The sequence below is a fragment of the Microcaecilia unicolor genome, chromosome 8 (genome assembly GCF_901765095.1).
Source record: "Microcaecilia unicolor chromosome 8, aMicUni1.1, whole genome shotgun sequence".
NCBI classification, from domain to species: domain Eukaryota; kingdom Metazoa; phylum Chordata; class Amphibia; order Gymnophiona; family Siphonopidae; genus Microcaecilia; species Microcaecilia unicolor.
In genome coordinates this window covers 94,745,080-94,767,438 of record NC_044038.1, presented here as the reverse complement: position 1 = coordinate 94,767,438, position 22,359 = coordinate 94,745,080, and the positions used below count along the sequence as shown (strand labels likewise).

At 48.2% G+C, this 22,359-nt stretch overlaps 1 protein-coding gene across 1 annotated transcript in view; it reads left to right on the top strand.

Moving 5' to 3' along the window:
• The window catches only part of LOC115476628 (suppressor of tumorigenicity 14 protein-like), a 173,401-nt gene that overhangs the window by 138,343 nt on the left and 12,699 nt on the right, over nt 1-22,359 (top strand). Inside the window, exons 6-14 of the mRNA XM_030213105.1 lie at nt 1,396-1,431; nt 2,584-2,818; nt 2,998-3,134; nt 3,396-3,493; nt 3,598-3,707; nt 17,761-17,891; nt 18,034-18,138; nt 18,526-18,636; nt 20,105-20,218. Coding sequence (XP_030068965.1) covers nt 1,396-1,431; nt 2,584-2,818; nt 2,998-3,134; nt 3,396-3,493; nt 3,598-3,707; nt 17,761-17,891; nt 18,034-18,138; nt 18,526-18,636; nt 20,105-20,218 — 1,077 coding nt within the window. The remainder of the gene's footprint in view (nt 1-1,395; nt 1,432-2,583; nt 2,819-2,997; nt 3,135-3,395; nt 3,494-3,597; nt 3,708-17,760; nt 17,892-18,033; nt 18,139-18,525; nt 18,637-20,104; nt 20,219-22,359) is intronic.

Genomic DNA, 22,359 nt, shown 5'->3' with positions numbered 1-22,359 from the left:
TTCCTCCCCAAGTCCAGCATCTCCCCTTCCCTTTCTTACATTTTCCCTTTTCCCTCCTTCATCCTTGCAAGGCCTACTTCTACCTCTTATCCCTGCTGTCTGTCATCACCACACCTGACTCTATGGCACAAAAGTGAAGACTGCAGCTCAAGGCCTGCCATGTTTCACCCCTTCCTCCAAACTTCCTGTTTTGAAGAAAGGAGAACATGGCAGGCCTTGAGCACTCATGTGTTCAAGACCCTGTACCAGCCATGTGGGTTCTTTGCTGCACCACACTGTGATTCTGCACACATTGTTTGCCATTCTAGGCAGAGACCTAAGTCTGCTTAGTGGTAGGACTAGCTCTGACCCTCCTCTTGCCCATTAAAGGATGGATTTCAACCAGGGCTGTGGAATCAGTACATCAAACCTTGGACTCTGACTCCAGCTCCTATTGATAGTAAGCTTTAAATTTTTTGTTCTGGATCTAAAGTACTGGCAAATATAACTTAGTTTACTAGTACATTAAATCCAGGACAAAGATATGTATATAAATATAAAATTATAGATTTTTACCAACTCTGACTCCACCCAAAATTGCCTCTGCTTCCAACTGTACAGCCCTGGTTTCAACCATGGTCCCTCAATAGAAATCAAACAAAATAAAACATGGAAAAGAAAATAAGATGATACATTTCTTGATTAGCTTTCGAAGGTTGCCCTTCTTCGTCAGATCGGAAATAAGCAAATGTGCTAGCTGACAGTGTATATAAGTGATAACATTCAAGCATTACTATGACAGTCTGACAGGGTGGGAGGATGGGGGTGGGTAGGAAGTATGCATGGGGACATCAAAGCATATCATTGATATTCTAACAGGGTGGGTGTGGATAGGTGAGGGGAGGGTGATCAACAGAGACATACAGCTTTATGGTTTATAATGGGCTAGGAACCCCAGATCCTTGTTAAGTCCTTTCTGTTGGGTGTTAAAATATTCAATCATTCTGACTTCAAAGGTCTTACGTTCTTGTATGGTTTTAAAGTTACCTTTGAGGATTCTCATTGTGAAGTCACTGGTGCAGTGTCCTGGTCCTGTAAAATGTTGCCCAACAGGCGTGGGAACCCTGCTGGCACCAGTATTGTTTATATGATGAATAAAAAAGGTATCATCTTATTTTCTTTTCCATGTTTTATTTTGTTTGATTTCTATTGATAACCTTAAGAGTGGACTAACACGGCTACCACACTCCTCTACTAACCATGGTCCCTTTATGCAGGCCACCACAGCCTTTTGGACGCCCAAAGCTATTGGGCTGTTTAGGGCCATAACTTTTGCATCATGCACAGAACCCTGTTGGTCTGCTCTTGTGAGCCTCCTTGTTCTGCTGTTAGATTTTCTTCTCTTTCTTTCCCTAGCTGCTGATCCCAGGACAGTTAAAGAGCCTAGTGACAGTAAGTTACTGCGATGCAGTGTCTTTTTTTTTCACTTTCCTGTGCTGTTAAATTTAGTTGGAATTTAGGAGTTAAAGATGTGTTTTTGGTGTAGTACTTTCTTCACAACCCTGGGGAGAGATTTTCTAACCCTAGTAATTGGAGCTGAATTCTGGAACTAACCTGTAATATAAGTTAGTAGAAAACATTCAGATTAATATCTCAGATCGTAAAACGTGAAAGGATAAAGGGACATGGATTTGATTATATATATATATATATATATATATATATATATATATATATATATATATATATATATATATATATATATATATATATATAAATTTATTATATGCAGGTACTTTCTCTGTTCCTAGTGAACTCACAAATCTAAGTTGGTTGGTTTTTTGTTTGTTTTGTTTTTTTGTATGGGCCATGGAGGATGACTTGCCCAGGGTTACAAGGAGCCATAGTGGGAATTGAACCCGGTTTCTCTAGTTCTCAGCCCACTGCAGTATTAGCTGAGTCCTCCACTCCTTGTGAAAAGTTACCTGCGATCTCTCTCTCTACAGAGAAGACACAAACCCAGTTTATGGATTCATTCAAATAGCGAAACATAATGCCCCTATTACCATATTGGGGCATTAAGTTAGAGAGCAAAATGAAACACCTGCCTCCCCAAACACCATAATGGAGTATGGGGATCGCACTTCCCTTTCAACCAGTACTAACCCCAAGTCCAGTGCCCCAACATGGTATTGGGGGGGGGGTCACACTTCTTTTGAATTAAAACTGACTAAACTCCGTGCTGGAGCACTGGGCCAGAACTGGTGCAAAGGGAAGAATGCCCCCAAACCATGGCACACTGGCTCAGTGTTCATGGATCCCAGATGAGTCCTGTGGTCAGGGACACAGACTTAAAACTGGTACTCCTGGAGCCTATCTCGTTGACAGCTTAGACTGGGTTGTACTAGGCAGGGCATATGCTTTGCTCAGGAGAGGAGTTTCTTGGAGGAGACGGAAATCTAGGGAAGAGCGAAGGGGGGTTAGACGCTTGTAAGTAGATGGGAGCTGGCTGGCACATGTATTGTCACTGGGAGTGGAGGACTGACTCCTCATTCACCCTGTGGAGAGATTTTCACTTTGTAATTCCTCCCTGCTTTTTCCCAGAATCTTGTGCATTTAGCTATTATGCCGATCCCAGTGGTAAGAAGATCATTTTGTCCTCTCCCGGTTTCCCCTCTGGGTACCCACCCAATGCCCACTGTCAGTATCTATTGCGTGCAGAGCGTGGAAGTGTCATCAGCCTTGCCTTCACCACCTTCAACATCCGTGACAACTGTCAGGAGGACTTTGTGACTGTGTTCAACTCTCTAAGCTCAGATCGAGGGAACATCATCACAGAGTGAGTGTACTCTCATGTCTTTTATCACTGGACAATGACATACCCACACAACTCTGCTGACACATTACATCCCCTACTATTTCAGCACTGACAGCCACACACTCTGCCAATGAACCTCACTCCTGCTTTGTGGAACCCCTGTGCTAGTTTAGCATTATTATGCCATCTGTCTCCTGCAGGCAATGTGGTAACCGTCCCCCTACCAACCCACTGGCTGTGTTCTCCTCGGGAAATGTGGCCTTGATTGCATTCATCACCTCCAGCATTTCACACCCAGGGTTTCAGGTGGAATTCTCCCAGATTCCAAAACTAACAGGTAAGAGCCTCATGATGAGGGACCCAGAGGTTCACAGAGATGAATCAGTACTGAGAATAAAAATTCTCCTAAAACATTTTTAAGAGGGTAATCCTATAGGATGAAACCATACTGTATAACTGCCAAATGAGGTCTTGAGGAGGTGGTGGGGTTTGGGAAGGGTTGTGGTATAGGAGCACAAATGGATGTATGTTGTGGTCAGGAATGGTATTCTCTCGCCGTTGAACCTTTGTTTCACTCTTTTCCTTTTCTTTCACTCAGGCTGTGACCAGATCTTAACATCTGATTCTGGGAACTTTACCTCTCCTTATTATCCCAGCTTCTACCCACCTAACATTGACTGCAAATGGACCATTCAGGTGAACTGTGGCTCTTTCTCACCTCCTAATCTTCTCCATCACTCTCATGTCCATCGGTGTCCTTTTTCTTATCCTGGTAACCTAGCCTTTCTGTGCCCCTCCAGGTCCCATCACATTTCAAGATCCGGCTCCAGTTCTCTATGTTCAGGTTGAAAGAGCCAGGAATGAATCATGACATTTGCAACAAGGACTATGTGGAAATTGCCAATGTGAAGTAAGTGGCCCTCTGCCCCCTCTTCCCAACACAAGAAGGGCATGACACCAGTGATTCTGGGGCAAATTAAGAGTCCCATATTGCTTCTAGTCCACTTGCCCAAAGTGCTATGACCATTTCTGCAGGCCTTAGCCATGTTTGGTGTCATCTCGATTATGTAATGTTTTATATGTGGGTTTATCCAAGAAGTTACTGAATAAGCTTCAACTTATTCAGAATACCTCGGCTCAGCTGATCTACCTGATCAGGAGGTATGATAACATTTCATATTACATAGTAAAATTACATTGTCTTTCAATACGTGAACAAATACTATTTAAGTCAGCTTGCCTAGTGTTATAAACATTTCATGAACTTGCATCAGAACTAGTAATAAGCTTACTGAATGTTCCTTCTTTTAGATATTCACTTGCAAAGTCACTGTTACTTCAATCCTACCTACTCCTAAAGTATTTGTTTTCTGAAATTTTTCAAAACAATGTTTTCTTACTCTAATTTCTTTCTGGAATTCTTTACCATTTGCCATTAGAACTGAGTGAAGCTTTTTAGAATTTTGGAAGAAATTGAAGACCTTTTTATTTGGCAATGGTTAGGTTATTTCATACTGTTGTATTTACTTATTTGTTATTTATTTATTTTCTGTAAACCGCATTGGACCCTATGAGGAAAGGCTAAAGCGGCTAGGGCTTTTCAGCTTGGTCTATAAAATAATGAGTGGAGTGGAACGGGTAGACATGAATCACTTGTTTACTCTTTCCAAAAATACTAGGACTAGGGGGCACACAATGAAGCTACAAAGTAGTAAATTTAAAACGAATCAGAGAAAATATTTCCTCACTCAATGTGTAATTAAACTCTGGAATTTGTTGCCAGAGAATGTAGTAAAAGCAGTTAGCTTAGTGCAGTGGCGTAGCCAGACTGCCAATTTTGGGTGGGCCTGAACCCAAAGTGGGTGGGCACAAAATTTTCTCTCTACCCCCCTCCCCCAGCAAAATTTAGTCACACTTTTCAGTGAGCTTTCAGAGGCCAAAACCTCCTGCCTCAGGTCAGTATAATGCTGTTACGATATCCTCTCCTGACCTAAGGAAGGAAGTATTGGTCTCTGAAACTTTATTAACACAGGTACCATATTACTTTATCCTAAATTAAAAATAAAATTATTTTCTTTACCTTTGTTGTATGGCCATTTACTTTTTCTCATTGTGTTGCTCCCAGTCTCTAGATTCTGCTTTCCTTCGTCTTTCTCTTGCCAGGGTTTTCCTGTCCATTCATCACCTATGGCTTTTCATCTTTTCCTCACCCTTGTCCTCCACATGCCCCTTCCTCTTATTCTCCAGTCTTTCCCTACTCTGTCCTCTCCCTCTTTCCATCCAGCAGCTCCCCTCTTTCTCTCCCCATCCTTCCAGTGTCTCCCCTCTTTCTTTTGCATCCAGCGTCTCCTTTTTCTCCCTACCCTTCCATCCAGTGTCTTCCCTCTTTCTCTCCTTATCCTTCCACTCATCTACCCTCTCTCCTGATCCTTCCATCTAGTGTCTCTATCTCCCCTCTCCTTCTATCCAGTGTCTATCGCTCTACCCTTTTCTGTTCAGTCTCCTCCCTCTCTCCACATCCTTCTAGTTTCTCCCCTTTCTCTCTGCATCCTATCATCCATCTCCCCTCTTTCTCTCCCTATCCTCCCATGTCCAGCAGCTCTCTTCCCTCTAGTCCCTTCTTCCTTCCTTGTCCAGCAGCTCTCCAGCCCCTTCCTCCTCTCCCTCCCATGTCCAGTAGCTCTCTCCCTTCCCGCCAGTCCCTCCCATGTCCCAGCAGCTCTCCCTTCCCGTCAGTCCCTTCTTCCTCTCCCTCCCATGTCCCAGACGCTCTCTCCCTTCCCTCCAGTCCCTTCTTCCTCTCCCTCCCATGTCCCAGCAGCTCTCCCTTCCCGTCAGTCCCTTCTCCCTTCCCTCCAGTCCCTTCTTCCTCTCCCTCCCATGTCCAGTAGCTCTCTCCCATCCAATCCCCTCCTCCTCTCCATCCCATGTCCAGCAGCTCTCTCCCTTCCCTCCAGTCCCTTATTCCTCTCCCTCCCATGTCCAGTAGCTCTCTCCCTTCCTCCTCTCCCTCCCATGTCCCAGTAGCTCTCTCCCTTCCCTCCAGTCCCTTCTTCCTCTCCCTCCCATGTCCCAGACGCTCTCTCCCTTCCCTCCAGTCCCTTCCTCCTCTCCCTCCCATGTCCCAGCAGCTCAGCCATTTTCCCTCCAGCCCGCCCATCCACAACCTTCCCGCTGCCCTTTTGTCCCGCGGAGGCAGCGTTTCCTTCCGGCCCTGTCTTTTCCCCAAGCTCCGCTGCATCGCCCCAAGTGGAATCCTTCTTCTTTTCGGCCGTCACGCTGCGCTGCCGTTCACACAGGCAGCTTCGCTCCTCCCCCACCGCGTTCATCCGGCCCTAACAGGAAGTGCATCAGAGAGGGCCAGAATGGACGCGGGGGAGAAGCGAAGCTGCCTGTGTGAACGGCAGCGCAGCGTGACGGCCGAAAAGAAGAAGGATTCCACTTGCAGGGACGATGCAGCGGAGCTTGAGGAAAAGACAGGGTAGGTCGGAAGGAAACGCTGAACGCTGCCTCCGCGGGACAAAAGGGCAGCGACAGCGTGCAAAGGATAGGCGGGCCTGGAGGGAAAATGGGTGGGCCTGGGCCCGTCCAGGCCCACCCGTGGCTACGCCCCTGGCTTAGTGGAGTTTAAAAAAAGGTTTGGATGGCTTCCTAAAAGAACATAAACCATTGTTAAAGTGGACTTGAGGAAAATCCACTGCTTATTTCTAGGATAAGCAGCATAAAATGTACTGTTTTGGGATCTTACCAAGTACTTGTAATCTGGATTGGCCACTGTTGGAAACAGGATGCTGGGCTTGATGGACCTTCGGTCTGTTCCAGTATGGCAATATCTATGTACTTCCATTTCATCAAGCAGATCAATCCATAGACTGGTGGGTTGTGTCCATCTACCAGCAGGTGGAGATAGAGAGCAATCTTTTGCCTCCCTATATGTGGTCATGTGCTGCCGGAAACTCCCCAGTATGTTCTCTATGTCAGCAGGTGTGTGGTCACACAGCAGCAGCTCTGGCTAGGTCTCCAAGCCTAATTGTTTAGGTTTTGTTGAATACCTGGGGTTGAGGGCTCTTCTTGAGCAAGTGAAACCTGGTGATTCCAGGTCCCTCCTTTTCTCCCCCCTCCCGCTGGCTCCGTTTTCAAAAACAAACAAACAAACAGAAAAATAGACGTATTTGAGGGAAAAACGTCTTTGTTTGCAGCTGCTCACTGGGACTCCAAATCATTGCAGTTCGGAGCAAGAAGCAGGTAATTTTACCTTTTACTAGCGGGCAGGGGGTTCCCCGAACGGTCTCCATGTGGTTATGGCGTTGGATGGCAAGGGCGCTAAATGACGCTCCCTGGACCGCGTGCGCGCATCTAGCGTGGAAGCGGGGGGTTCAAAGGCAGAGATGCCTTTTTTGGGCGCCTTTTCGGAGTCGGGAGAGTTCCCCGGGTTTTCCTCCGGTGCGACGGTTTTTCCCGCCTTAGGCGCCCATCCCCCGCTGGCCGACCTCCTGGTTGTGGCCGGCCACGCTGCTCGGACGGCTTCTTCTTGGGCCGCCCTTGAGGTGGGAGACGTTAACAGTATGGTTGCCCTTGACTCGGGCGACAGTAAAAAGTCGGCGAAATTAAAGCGCCATTCTTCCCACGCGGCTCCTTTGCGGAGTGTCGTGGTGGACGCCATTTTGGATGCGCAGCACGCCTCTCCCCCGCTCTTGGGAGCGCAGGTTGAGAGTGCCTCTAGGGCCGTGGCCCAGGCTGCAGAAGTGCATAGACTGGGGGGGTTTCTCCCCTGAGTTAATTTTTAGTTTTTATTTTATTTTTATTAGATTTAAATTTACATTTAGTCAAACAACTTAAATGTCAGAAAAAGGAAATTTACATATCAATCAAATACTTAGGAAAATTATTATACAATTTAGACCACAATTTATCTAAATTTCGGACAAGAAACAAGGAAAAATAATCAAATATAAAAAAAAAGAAATTAAACTGAGAGCGGTGCCATGCAAAACACTCACAGCCGAATATCAGCGTTACCATCCTATGAAACTATCTGGTTTTGAGCTCGAATACTTTCTTGAGCACTTATAAAAACTTTCATTTTTTGAGGATCTACAAACATGTACTACTACTACTACTACTTAACATTTCTAGAGCGCTACTAGGGTTACGCAGCGCTGTACAATTTAACAAAGAGAGACAGTCCCTGCTCAAAGAGCTTACAATCTAATAGACAAGTGAACGGTCGGTCCGATAGGGGCAGTCAAATTGGGGCATTCTGGATTCACTGAACGGTAAGGGTTAGGTGCCGAACGCAGCATTGAAGAGGTGGGCTTTAAGCAAAGACTTGAAGACGGGCAGGGAGGGGGCTTGGCGTAAGGGTTCAGGAAGGTTGTTCCAAGCATAGGGTGAGGCGAGGCAGAATGAGCGGAGCCTGGAGTTGGCGGTGGTGGAGAAGGGTACTGAGAGGAGGGATTTATCCTGTGAACGGAGGTTACGGGCGGGAACGTAAGGGGAGATGAGGGTAGAGAGGTAGTGAGGGGCAGCAGACTGAGTGCATTTGTAGGTAAGAAGGAGAAGCTTGAATTGAATGCGGTATCTGATCGGAAGCCAGTGAAGTGACCTGAGGAGAGGGGTGATATGAGTATATCGGTTCTGGCGGAATATGAGACGTGCAGCAGAGTTCTGAACAGACTGAAGGGGGGATAGATGGCTAAGTGGGAGGCCGGTGAGGAGTAAGTTGCAGTAGTCCAGGCGAGAGGTAATGAGAGCGTGGACGAGAGTTCGGGTGGTGTGTTCAGAGAGGAAAGGGCGAATTTTGCTGATGTTAAAGAGGAAGAAGCGACAGGTCTTGGCTATCTGCTGGATATGCGCAGAGAAGGAGAGAGAGGAGTCAAAGATGACTCCGAGGTTGCGGGCAGATGAGACGGGGAGGATGAGGGTGTTATCAACTGAGATAGAAAGTGGAGGAAGAGGAGAAGTGGGTTTTGGTGGAAAGACGATAAGCTCGGTCTTGGACATGTTCAGTTTCAGGTGGCGGTTGGACATCCAGGCAGCAATGTCGGATAAGCTAATGATACAATGCATCGATATGGAAATTTCAATACAAACAAACCCCCTAAAGCAAGGGTCCTAGATTTAAGACTTAAAAAGTCCTGTCTCCGCATTTGAGTATCTTTATTCAAATCAGGGTAAATACAAACTTGTTCCCCTATAAATTTTTTATTTATTTTTTTTGTTACATTTGTATCCCGCGCTTTCCCACTCATAGCAGGCTCAATGCGGCTTACATGGGGCAATGGAGGGTTAAGTGACTTGCCCAGAGTCACAAGGAGCTGCCTGTGCCTGAAGTGAAGCTTCTCCTATTGACCTTCCAATGCACTCAATCTGCAGCCCCCCATTACCTCTCTACCCTCCTCTCCCCACCCGTAACCTCCGCTCTCAGGACAAATCACTCCTATCTGAACCCTTCTCCACCACCGCTAACTCCAGACTCCGCCCCTTCTGCCTCACATCACCTTATGCCTGGAACAGACTTCCCGAGCCCATACGCCATGCGCCCTCCCTGCCCATTTTCAAGTCCTTACTCAAAGCCCATCTCTTCTCCCCTGCTTTTGGCGCCTAACCACCTTCTCCATTCATGATACCTACACTGACTACATAGTTTATTACCTTTAGATTGTAAGCAGTTTATTACCTTTAGATTGTAAGCTCTCTTGAGCAGGGACTGTCCTTCCCCTTGTTTAAAATTGTACAACGCTGCGTAACCCTAGCAGCGCTATAGAAATGCTAAGTAGTAGTAGTAGTAGTAGTAGAAGTGGGAATCAAACTCAGTTCCTCAGTTCCCCAGGACCAAAGTCCACCACCCTAACCACTAGGCCACTCCTCCACTTAAATGTTTGAAATATAATTTAAAGACATTATTTCTATCCAACTAATGCGAAAGATACCAAAAGGGTAGTCCTTTCTGTTACAGTGTCCAAATAGCTCTCTAAAAACTCTGTTAAGTTTAATTCAGGTTGATTCTGGGCATTCAGGGGGGTGGATTTCTTGGTCCCGGATAAATATTGTGCTTTAGTAATAGGTGGTAGACCCTCTAATGGAATTTTTAATATATCTTGAAAATATTTACATAGCATATCTATTGAAGTAGTTACAGGGGCTTTAGGAAAGTTTATAAAGCGCAAGTTATTCTTCCTCCCCTGATTATCCAGGTATTCTAATTTTTTTCTTCGTTATTTCACTGTCTTTAGAAGCAACCCCTGCAAACGACTGCAAAGTAGAAAGGTCAGCCTTCAGATTCTCAACTTGATTCTTTTGGTGTAAAGTTTTCTCAGTTAGCATTTGCTGTGTTTGTTTTAAATCAGAAATCTCTTTAGTGAAGGAGTTGGTTACCTTTGTAAGTAGCGAGTTCATCCCCTGAATTGCGTCCCATAGGGAGTCCAAAGTGACTACCGGCGGTCTTCTAACTTCCATCTCTCCAGGTGTTGTAGCTCCCAACAGCACAGGGGTCAAGATGGTAACAACTTGCCTGTTTTCAGGTGTTCCCGCCTTTGGGACAAAATTCACCGACGTGCCTCCTTGAATCGGGTGGTTACTCTCCTCTCCGGGGGTCACAGCACTCGTTCCTCCCTCGGCGATAAAGCTACAACTGGGTCGTGGTGGGGCTGGGTTTTCAAGCGGGCTCAGAGAAACCGCTCCTTCACTGTGATTCACAGAATCCTCTGCGGATTGATTCAAAGTGAGTGTTTGCATAGCCCGTGGAACGACGCCGACCTGCTCAAGGGTCAATTGCCGAGGAGCGGGAATCCCTCCAGGGGTCGAGGAGGACGGCGCTCTGGACTTTCCCTTCCTTTTCCCCATATCCTGGGGTAAGGTAAGCTCGCCAGCAATGCACCACTCCGAGAGATCAGGAGCTCTCTCACACACTTCCGCTCCGATCCGCCATCTTGTCCCTCCCCCTAAGTTCATTTTGCTGCTGCATCAGGCTTTTCTTATGCAAAACGCTGCTCCTGCTCCCATGTCTGATAAGGGTGATGAGGCCTCCATGATCAAGCGCCCTCGGGTGGATCTCCAGGCCCTAGGGGACTCTGTCTCCTCTGATATGGATGAGGTCAGCGTATCTGAGTTCTCCCAAAGGTCCTTAGGGGATTCTTTGGAGGAGACTGATCCTCGCTCGGATGGAGCGGATGACCCCTCTGCAGCGCGGCTTTTTCGCTCAGAGGATTTCCCAAGCTGTTAGTGCAGGCCATGAGCATTTTGAAAATTTCCTCTCCGGAGGAAGGCCCTCTCTCAGCCTCAGCTGGCTCAGCCATTATGCTGGGAACTAAGCGCCCACCTAGAACCTTCCACGTTCATGAAGCCATGCAGACTTTAATTTTGGCTCAATGAGATTCCCCTGAAGCGAGCCTTAAAGTAGCCAGGGCCATAGGCGCCCCGTATAAGAGGCTTGGGGAGGCTAAGCCTCCCCAGCCCAATCGTGGACTTCCTTTGGCTGCTGCCTTCACAAACGCAGCGGCAGCACTTTCACCAGATAGCACTCCCTCCGCCTCCTTCCTTCCCACTCTCGCAAGTCGCCGGCTTCCCGATCGGCAGCCCGCCCTCGTCCTCCCTTACACCCCCCTCCGTGCGCGCGCTTTAACCTTTTACTTCCCAGCGACGTCAATCAAGAAAAAGGCACTACAGGCTCGCCTCCGGCTTCAGCTTCTCCCTTCACACAGTGTTCCACCTTCTCCGATGATGCATTTCCTGTTTCAGCGAGGGCGGGACACTGTGTGAAGGGAGACGCTGGAGGCAAGCCTGTAATGCCTTTTTCTTGATTGACGTCGCTGGTTTGTGGCTGTTGCCTTCACTACCTTCTCTTCTGCTGATACTGACAGTCTTCTGCTGGCTTCCACCTCAACCACACAGCTACAGAGCAACCCTCAAAGCCAGTTGTGCTCCCAGGGTTCTCTCTCTTGCTAGCCATCCTTCAAAAACATTGCAGCCATCAGAAGGACAGTAACTTTTTTTCCCTCTTTTTTTTGTTAAACCTCAGATTACACAGGGATGAAAAGAAAGAGGCAGAGGGCTATTAAGGGGTAAGAGAAGTTATTGATGGAGGTGTGAGAGGTTAGAAATGGGGAAGTAAAAGTGGGGTAGGAGTGTAGATAAGGGGTGTGATGTAAGTCAGGAACTGAAGGTGGAGAGAGGATGAGTGATGAGGAAGAAACTGGTTGGTGAAGAGATGAGAGGCAGATGAATGTAGATGAGTCTAGGAAGAGGATGATCACAAAGAATGGAAATGGGCAACTAAAAAGTAGCTGAAAGACAAGGGAATAGGAGGCTGACAAAGAATGAGAGACATGAAAATGGGAGGACTAGAGAGGTAAGTGGAGGGAGACTGAGGACTGGAGGAGAGATAAAAAACATAGATAATAAACAAAGATCAGTGTCAGAGACAGATATAGGAGAGGAGAGAAAGGAAAAGAAAGGAGTTGGGCGTCATGAAGAAACAAAATGGAAATAAGATCTTGAAAAAGGACATGGTGAGAGAAAAAATATCAAATGGAAAGAAGACACTGCATAAAACAGAAGAAACTAATAGAAAAACTAAATGCTCAGACAGCAAAGGTAGAAAACATTTTTTTATTCAGAATTTATTAATTGGAATATGTCAGCTTTTGGAAATGTGCATCTGTGATATTTTGCATGTAAGTTTCAATTTTTCTAGTATTGCTGCATGCTGAGTCCGACTTCTTGAGGTAACTTTCCAGTTCAGTATTTTGCCTTCATATCTGTTGTGTCGTGTATTTCATGTATGATCAAGGTGCAGTATTCTGCTAGCGAGTAGTATTTGCAGCTTTTTGTTTTTTTTTGTTTCACTAGGTTGTTTCACTAGGTGTTTTAGAGCCCGGTGTAATCATAGCGCTGCCTTTCCACGCATAAGGTTGTAGCTCGTCCTGTCCTTGGAATTAGTGCTGTTTTGGTTTGGTAAGGTTATGAGTGTGTTTTTGCACAAGTTTGTGTATAGTGTTTTGCGGTGGAGAGATTGTGTATTGGCCTGTGTGGTGCCATTGAGGTGGCACCAAAACATCAGAAAGGGTTTTAGAGCCTAAATCATGACACACTACCTCTTGAAGGATCTACATTGAAGGAGCTCATTGTGAACACTATCCACCCTAAAAGGATGTTCAATGGCTCTACATGAGAATTGTGATATCATGATCACTTGTTTCATATTGTTGACGGTCTGCATTTTCCGTATGGGTGGTGTATTGGGGTCTGCCCAGTGTAATATTTATGGTACAGTAAGGTTCTGAGTGTGTTTTTGCACAATGTTGTGCATAGTGTTTTGCAGTCGAGCAATTGTGGTTAGTATATGCTTTGAGCAACCACTTTATTCTTTGACATATGATACATATCTAATATTTAAATGTAATAACAGGTATTAATTGTGACTATTATTTTTACTTATTTTTTTTCTGTGTGTTGTCAGACAATTATGGAGGTAAGCTCCGCCCATGGCCCCACCCCCTAACCCCGCCCCCTTTAGCCTCCCCAAACAGTTGGGCCACCGACCGCCTATGGCCAGGGCTATGTCCCGTCTGTATCCTCTGCCTGAGGGGGAACGGGAAGCCTTTCTCTGGCCTACAGTGGATTCTTTAATCACTGCGGTGACTAAGAAAACGGCTCTGCCGGTGGAAGGTGGCACTGCCCTGAAGGACGCTCAGGACAGGAGATTGGAGGCAGCCTTAAAGTTGGCCTTAGAGGCGGCCGCCCAGAGTTTGCAAGCCTCGGTTTGCGGCTTCTATGTGGCCAGGGCGTGCCTGACGTTTTGCAGCGGGCTTCCCCCTCGGATTCTTCCTTGAGGGCAGACTGGCCGGCCCTGGAGTCGGGCTTGGCCTACTTGGCAGACTTGCTGTATGATGTCTTGAGAGCCTCGGCTAAAGGTATGGCTCAGACAGTCTCTGCCCGGCGGTGGCTCTGGCTTAAGCACTGGTCGGCTGACCATGCCTCAAAATCTCGCCTAGCCAAGTTGCCTTTTAAAGGCAAGCTGCTCTTTGGAGACGAACTGGACAAGATTGTAACGGAGCTCGGCACATCTAAGGGCAAGAGGTTGCCGGAGGCCAGGGCACGGGCTGGCAGTGCTCGCTCTGGTTCCTCCAAGGGCCAATTTCAGGAAGCCCGTCGGTATCGCCCAGGCAAGTCGACCTCCTCTTCCGCCTCTTCCTTCAAGCGGAACTTCTCCCCCAAGCAGCATTCCTTTGCAGGGACCGCCGTCCCGGAGGTTCGTCCTCCGGCCCTCCCCCAGGGTCTCGTACCCAATGACGGGGCCCTGGTCCATGGCCCAGAGCAGATAGGAGGACGGCTATCCTCGTTTCTGGGAGAGTGGACCAGGGTAACTTCAGACGCTTGGGTTCTGGAAGTCATCAGAGACGGCTAGAAGTTGGAGTTCTGCCGGCCCTTGAGAGACGGGTTTGTGAACTCTCCCTGCAAGTCTCCAGTCAAAGCAGCGGCAGTGCAGCAGACTTTGGACAACCTGATCCGCCTGGGCGCGGTGGTCCCAGTGCCAGTAGATCAGCTTGGCAAGGGACATTACTCCATTTACTTTGTGGTGCCAAAGAAAGGAGGTTCTGTTCGGCCTATTCTCGACCTCAAGGGAGTCAATCGGGCCTTGAAAATACGGCACTTCCAGATGGAGACTCTCCGCTCCGTAATAGCTGCGGTGAAAAAAGGAGAATTCCTGGCATCCTTGGACATCAAGGAAGCTTACTTACATATTCCCATCTGGCCGCCTCATCAGCGCTTCCTGCGCTTTGCAGTCCTGGGCCGCCACTTCCAGTTCAGAGCCTTCCAGTTCAGAGCCCTCCCGTTCGGGTTGGCTACTGCTCCGCGGACCTTCTCCAAAGTAATGGTGGTCATCGCGGCTTACCTCCGCAAGGAAGGAGTGCAGGTCCATTCCTATCTGGACGACTGGCTGATTCGACACCCAAGTGGGCAGAGTGTTCCTGCCAGACAACCGGAGCATCAAGCTTCGGACCCAGGTGGACCAATTCCTAGCATCCTCTACACTTCGGGCTTGGGACTATGTGCAGCTGTTGGGCTCCATGACGGCCACGATGGAGGTAGTGCCATGGGCCAGGGCCCATATGAGACCACTACAGCACTCTCCTCTGCGGCGGTGGACTCCAGTTTCGGAGGATTACACTGTACGCCTTCCCTTGGATCCAGCGGTGCGCAAGGCGCTGAGTTGGTGGCTGAGGCCAGACAAGCTGTCCGCAGGAATGCCTCTCACGACCCCGGAGTGGGTTGTCGTCACGATGGACGCCTGTTTGACGAGCTGGGGAGCCTACTGCCTGGGAAGGACAGCGCAGGGGCTCTGGTCTCCTGCGGAGGCGAAGTGGTCTATCAACCTCCTGGAACTCCGAGCCATTCGGTTGGTGCTTCTAGAGTTTCTCCCGGTCCTGGTGCTGAGGTCAGTACAGGTCCTGTCGGACAATGCCATGGCTGTGGCCTATGTCAACCGCCAGGGAGGTACCAGGAGCGTCCCTCTAGCCAAGGAGGCCATGAAGCTATGCCTGTGGGCGGAAGCGAATCTGGAACAGCTGTCGGCGGTCCACATTGCGGGAGTCATGAATGTCAAGGCGGACTTTCTCATTCGCCATACTTTGGATCCCGGAGAGTGGCAGCTGTCGGCTCGAGCGTTCTTGGACATCACGAAGCGCTGGGGCCAGCCGAGCCTGGATCTGATGGCATCCTCGGCCAAGTGCCGCGGTTCTTCAGCACCTCTGCTCTGGGAGCTCTGGGAGTCGATGCTCTTCTCCAGCAGTGGCTGGCACAGGAACTTCTCTACGTGTTCCCGCCCTGGCCCATGATGGGCAGAGTGCTAGGCCGGGTGGCAAAGCATCCAGGCCGGGTGATCCTGGTGGGTCCGGATTGGCCCAGACGCCCCTGATATGCGGACTTAATCAGGCTCTCAGTGGACGGCCCTCTGAGGCTGCCAGCGGAGCGGGGCCTTTTGCATCAGGGTCCCGTGGTGATGGAAGATCCCTCCCCCTTTGGTCTTACGGCCTGGCTCTTGAGCGGAAGCGGCTGAGGAAGAAGGGCTTCTCAGACAAGGTCATCGCCACTATGCTGAGAGCAAGGAAGCGCTCTACTTCTACTACTTACGCCAGGGTTTGGCGTACCTTTGCATCGTGGTGTGAGGCAGGCTCTCTATCGCCCTTCACTGCTCCAATATCTTCAGTGTTGGCGTTCCTGCAAGAGGGTCTGGAGAAAGACCTGTCGCTCAGTTCACTGAAAGTCCAGGTGGCGGCTCTGGTTTGTTTCAGGAGCCGTTTGAAGGGTGCTTCCCTGGCTTCGCAGCCAGACGTGGTGCGCTTCCTCAAAGGAGTTAATCACCTGCGCCCTCCTCTGCACTCGATAGTGCCTACGTGGAATCTCAATCTGGTGCTACGGGCCTTGCAGAAGCCGCCCTTTGAGCCCTTGTCGAGGGCATCGCTGAAGGGCCTGACGTTGAAAGTGGTCTTTTTGGTGGCTATCGTTTCAGCTAGAAGAGTTTCCGAGCTCCAGGCACTCACGTGTCGAGAGCCGTTCCTGCAGTTTACTGAGGCAGGAGTGTCGATTCGCCCAGTGCCTTCCTTTCTGCCCAAGATTGTTTCTCGCTTCCATGTGAATCAGCAGCTTTGTCTACCCTCCTTTCATAGGGAGGATTACCCGGAGGAGTACCCTGCTCTCAAATGTCTGGATGTGAGAAGAGTCGTCATCAGATACTTGGAAGTGACCAATGACTTCCGGAAGTCGGATCACCTGTTCGTGCTGTTCGCAGGCCCTCGTAAGGATCTGCAGGCATCTAAGCCTACTGTGGCACGTTGGGTCAAGGAGACGATTGCGGCAGCTTATGTGGCTGCAGGGAAGCTTCCGCCTATTCAGCTGAAGGTGCACTCTACTAGAGCACAGGCGGCATCGATGGCAGAGTCCAGATCCGTCTCCTTGGAGGAGATTTCTAGAGCGGCAACTTGGGCGTCGGCTCATACCTTCTCACGACGTTACCGCTTGGATGTGGCTGCTCCGGCCGAGGACCCAGTTTGGAGCTTCAGTGTTGCGTTCAGGGATTTCCATGTCCCGCCCTGGGTGAGTACTGCTTCGGTACATCCCACCAGTCTATGGATTGATCTGCTTCATGAAATGGAAGGTAAAATTATGTATCATACCTGATAATTTTCTTTCCATTAATCATAGCAGATCAATCCATAGCCCCGCCCAGACATCTGTATTGTTTTTGTTCGGGTTATATTTCAGGTTCAAGTTTAATCTTCAGTTCCTGTTCAGGAGGACTTCGTGTTCAAGTTCTTCCAATTAGATTTTCCTTGAGTTGAAACGATTTTGTGTTACAGTGAGCTGCTGCTTCCTCTCCCCCCGTTTCGGCGGTGGCTGGATTGATAACTAAATTATGCCGGCACTCCCTCCCGCTTCGTGCGGCAGGAGGGTAGCTTTGTATCCCTCCCGCTTCGGCGGTGTTTGGGTAAGCCAGCTCCTCCCGCGGTTGCGGTAGCAGGATAAGCCGGATCCCCCCGCATCGGTGGATGTGGTGTCTCTCCCCCGCTTTGCGGGGATGAGCTGGACGGATTCCCCTCCCCCGCTTCGGCGGTGGTGAGCTGGGCTGAGTGTCCCTTTGTGGGTGTAATTCTCTAAGTGCTGAGTCCTGAGGATGGAGCTTTGATATCGACATACTGAGGAGTTTCCGGCAGCACATGACCACATATAGGGAGGCAAAAGATTGCTCTCTATCTCCACCTGCTGGTAGATGGACACAACCCACCAGTCTATGGATTGATCTGCTATGATTAATGGAAAGAAAATTATCAGGTATGATCATAATTTTACCTTATGTCTCCCCGACTGCTTGGGGTGATGAAAGTAAAATGGACCACTGTCTACTACTGTGTTCCCACTGGCAGACACTAATCTGATCTTGCAATGTGCCTCTCCCACCCCAGGTACTGCGGAGAGCATTCCTTTTTGGGTCTCACTAGCTCTGGTTCCACTCTAGAGGTGAAGTTTCACTCGGATCTATCCTTCACAGACAAGGGCTTCCTGGCAGAGTACAGTGCCTACAATCCCCAAAACCGTGTGTATATACAACACCTGCTTCTTCTAGTTGTATGTGTGTGTGTGGTGGGGGATGCTGGTGGCAGAGAGCTTTTCTCTTCCCCTCCCTCCCACCCCCTCCCCTCTTTTGGAAACTGAGTATATTTCCCTTCTCATTACAGCTTGCCCGGAGCAGTTTGCCTGCGACAATGGCTTGTGCATCTCCATCAGCCTCACTTGTGATGGCTGGAATGACTGTGGGGATCTCAGTGATGAAAGAAATTGTGGTAAGGAAGTTTAGAACTAGCTCCTGGATTACTCCTGACTTGGTACTAGAGCTCATCGTTCAGGCTAGGAACCTGTGCCATAGATTGTGTGCCACTATGATTAAATGGGACTTTGATACCCCTTACCTCACTCTTAGCCTCCTCCACTTTCCCATGGCATAAGTAACACTTTGAAGAAGATCTCAGTTGAGAGGCCTAAACACTGGTGACATTTCACAAATTTAAAATAAATTTCTGGAGGGGATTTGTTTGGAGCTGTGCATGTCCCTTCTCCTAGGTTCTGTCATAGTGGGGTTTTTGTATGTGTTTTGGGGAGATGCTGCACAGTAATGAACCTCCTTCAATGCAAATGCTGCGCTGAATATTTCCACTGTTTGCCTCCTGCAGTTTGCAACTCTGATCAGTTTCGCTGTAACAACAACAACCTGTGTAAACCCCGGCTGTGGCTGTGTGATCACAGTAATGACTGTGGGGACAACAGTGATGAGAAGCAGTGTGGTGAGTCTGGCAGGAACCCTAGGGGAGGGCTCTGCAAGGACCAATGAGGAAGAAAGCATGGCCTGACCCAACATCACCCCCCCCCCCCAAACACACACACAAATGCACATACACACAATCTGTTTTGCTTTATATGAAACTGTCCTGTGGCAGAATTGTCCTCTTCAGTCCCAAAATACTAAGAAGAATCTTAAAGGTAGAGGAGAGATGGAGGAGAATGTGAAGAATCCAAGAGGAGGGAGGGACGATTTAAGCACCCAGAAGGGAGAAGGAAGGGGAATATGAAAAAGAACCTTATGTGGATACAGAGATCTTTTATATGAGAGGATGGAGATGAACATGTAAGGAGAGGGAACAGGAGAGTTGTCCATCATCCCCTCTCCACTTTCTAATACTCTAGATCACTCCATCTGTATTGTGTGAAATTCATGGGCAAAGCAAGTTGATCCAGGATTTAAGAAAAGGGGAATGCAGATGGACCATCTCAAGGTGAAATGACACCATAGGCAGTTGATGCTGAGGGTCCTCCTCACTCCCATGTTGTGACTAGGTAGAGGAAGGAAGCTCCCACAGATGGTGCAGTGGCTATGTGCGAAGGACTGTGAGGGAGCAAACTTTTACTCTAGTGTCATTCCAGTACACCAGATGTAACCTCTGGCACCAAGTCAGGAGCTGCACTAGTATCCCAGGTGACCATCTGTCTCTGTTATGAAGTCCTAAGTACCTCATTGCCTTATTCCTTCTCCCCTCCCCCACTCTTATCTTCACTTCCACTGTCTTGCCCCTTCTCTCTTCTTCGCTGTGCCTTCCAGAGTCATCTCACCTCCCCTGTCCATGTTACTCTTTCCTTGGCTTCTTTCATCAAATCCTCTTCTTTCTTGCATGTCCCCATTTCTCAGTCTCCGTGAATTCACCTCCATTTCCTCTGCTTTTAGACTCCTCTCCTAACATTAGACTGAGCAATGATAGGGCAGTGGAGTAAGGTGTATGGAGAGGGTTAGGAAGTGCTCTCGGTCTCCTGTGGTCAAAATGAGAGAGAGAGGAAGGTCATTCTTTTAAATGTACTAATGTTTGGAATAGTCTTTATGAAAGGTAATGTGCCTGTGGCCAGCTTTGTGTTTTAATCACTCCCCCTCCCCTTAATCTTGTGTGCTGTTGCTTCTGGGGATGGGCAGGAGCAAAGCTACCCCCCTTTGGGCTGTGACCCCCCCCCCCCCCCATCAATGTCCCACTTTTTCCAAATTCTGTGTTGACCTACAATGTTTGTCCCTGGATGGCACCCCTCCCTTTTCCCCAGAGTCTTGACTCATTACAGTCTGTTCATTTCCCATGTTTTAATGCCACCTTTCCACTATTAGCTCAAGAGAAAGTAAAGACAACTCCCTTCTACAAAGTATCATTAAAATGTCTCCTTCCAACCCCTGCATCCCCCCCCCCCCCCTTGTTCTCCCCTTCCCTCTGGGACCAGGTTGCAACTCGGACCAGTGGAAGTGTAAGAATGGGACCTGCATCCCCTGCACGAAGCACTGTGATGGTCATCCTGACTGTGTGGACTTCAGTGATGAGACTGGCTGTGCCAACGGTGAGGCTTCGAGGGGCTACCCAGGGGGGAGAGGGTCACACACTGATGGTATTAGTACATAGTACTAACAGTAGGGGGCATGCCATGAAACTAGCAGGTAGCAGATTTAAAACAAATTGGAGATGCATGTTTTTTCATTCAGTGCACAGTCAAGCTGTGGCATTCTCTTGTCAGAGGATGTTTGTCAAGGCAGTTTAGCATAGCCGAGTTTAAAAAGAATTTCGATTAAGCTCTAGAGGAAAAGTCTAGAAAGCATTATATCCACATAAACTTCTGGGGGTGAGCCACTGCTTTATCCCTGGGAATGAGCAGCAGCCTGGATTGGCCGCTGTCGGGGATGGGATGCTGGGCTTTGTGGAATTTATGTGACCCGGTATGACACAGCTTTCTGTTAAAAACAAGTGGTAAGTGCAAGATAGAACAAGGAAACCCCCACACTCCAGGACTGGGATTGATCTGTTTAAATGGCTAGGTGGGTTTTAAGCTTTCCCTGTTCATAATCCTTTTCATGAGTGGATATAAGGTTTAAACTGGATTGAAATAGGTAATACACAAAAGGTGGAAGATGCAAGTCGCAATCTCCAAGGTAATCAATAGAAAGCGTCTATTTTCAAATCTGACGTACAATGGTGCTGACAGTGTGAACCCAACATGGGCTGTATTTCAGCACCCTAACCAGCTTATTTTCGAAAGAGAAAAACGCCTATAGTGAGCGCAAAGGCGCCCAAATCCGTAAAATCGAAAGCCGATTTTGGGCGTTTCCAACTGCACTCCATCGCGGAAACGAATAAAGTTGACGGGGGCGTGTCGGAGGCATGGTGGAGGCGGAACTGGGGCGTGGTTATCAGCCGAGGAGAGATGGGCGTCTTTAGCTGATAATCGAAAAAAAAAAAAAAGGCGTTTTTATCGTGATTTTGGGTCACTTTTTTTGGACCCTTTTTTTTCACGAACAAGTCCCAAAAAAGTGCCCCAACTGCCCAGATGACCACTGGAGGGAATCGGGGATGACCTCCCCGGACTCCCCCAGTGGTCACTAACCCCCTCCCACCAAAAAAATACCCACTTTATAAACTTTTTTCCCAGCCTGTATGCCAGCCTCAAATGCCGTACCCACCTCATAAGTACATAAGTAATGCCATACTGGGAAAAGACCAAGGGTCCATCAAGCCCAGCATCCTGTCCACGACAGTGGCCAATCCAGGCCAAGGGCACCTGGCAAGCTTCCCAACGTACAAACATTCTATACATGTTATTTCCGGAATTGTGGATTTTTCCCAAGTCCATTTAGTAGCGGTTTATGGACTTGTCCTTTAGGAAACCGTCCAACCCCTTTTTAAACTCTGCTAAGCTAACCGCCTTCACAACTTTCTCCGGCAACAAATTCCACAGTTTAATTATACGTTGGGGGAAGAAAAATTTTCTCCGATTTGTTTTAAATTTACTACACTGTAGTTTCATCGCATGCCCCCTAGTCCTAGTATTTTTGGAAAGTGTGAACAGACGCTTCACATCCACCTGTTCCACTCCACTCATTATTTTATATACCTCTATCATGTCTCCCCTCAGCCGTCTCTTCTCCAAGCTGAATAGCCCTAACCTCCTTAATCTTTCTTCATAGGGAAGTCGTCCCATCCCCGCTATCATTTTAGTCGCCCTTCGCTGCACCTTTTCCAATTCTACTATATCTTTCTTGAGATGCAGCGACCAGAATTGAACACAATACTCAAGGTGCGGTCGCACCATGGAGCGATACAACGGCATTATAACATCCTCACACCTGTTTTCCATACCTTTCCTAATAATACCCAACATTCTATTCACTTTCCTAGCCGCAGCAGCACACTGAGCAGAAGGTTTCAGCGTATTATCGACGACGACACCCAGATCCCTTTCTTGGTCCGTAACTCCTAACATGGAACCTTGCATGACGTAGCTATAATTCGGGTTCTTTTTTCCCCACATGCATCACCTTGCACTTGCTCACATTAAACGTCATCTGCCATTTAGCCGCCCAGTCTCCCAGTCTCGTAAGGTCCTCTTGTAATTTTTCACAATCCTGTCGCGATTTAACAACTTTGAATAACTTTGTGTCATCAGCAAATTTAATTACTTCGCTAGTTACACCTATCTCCAAATCATGT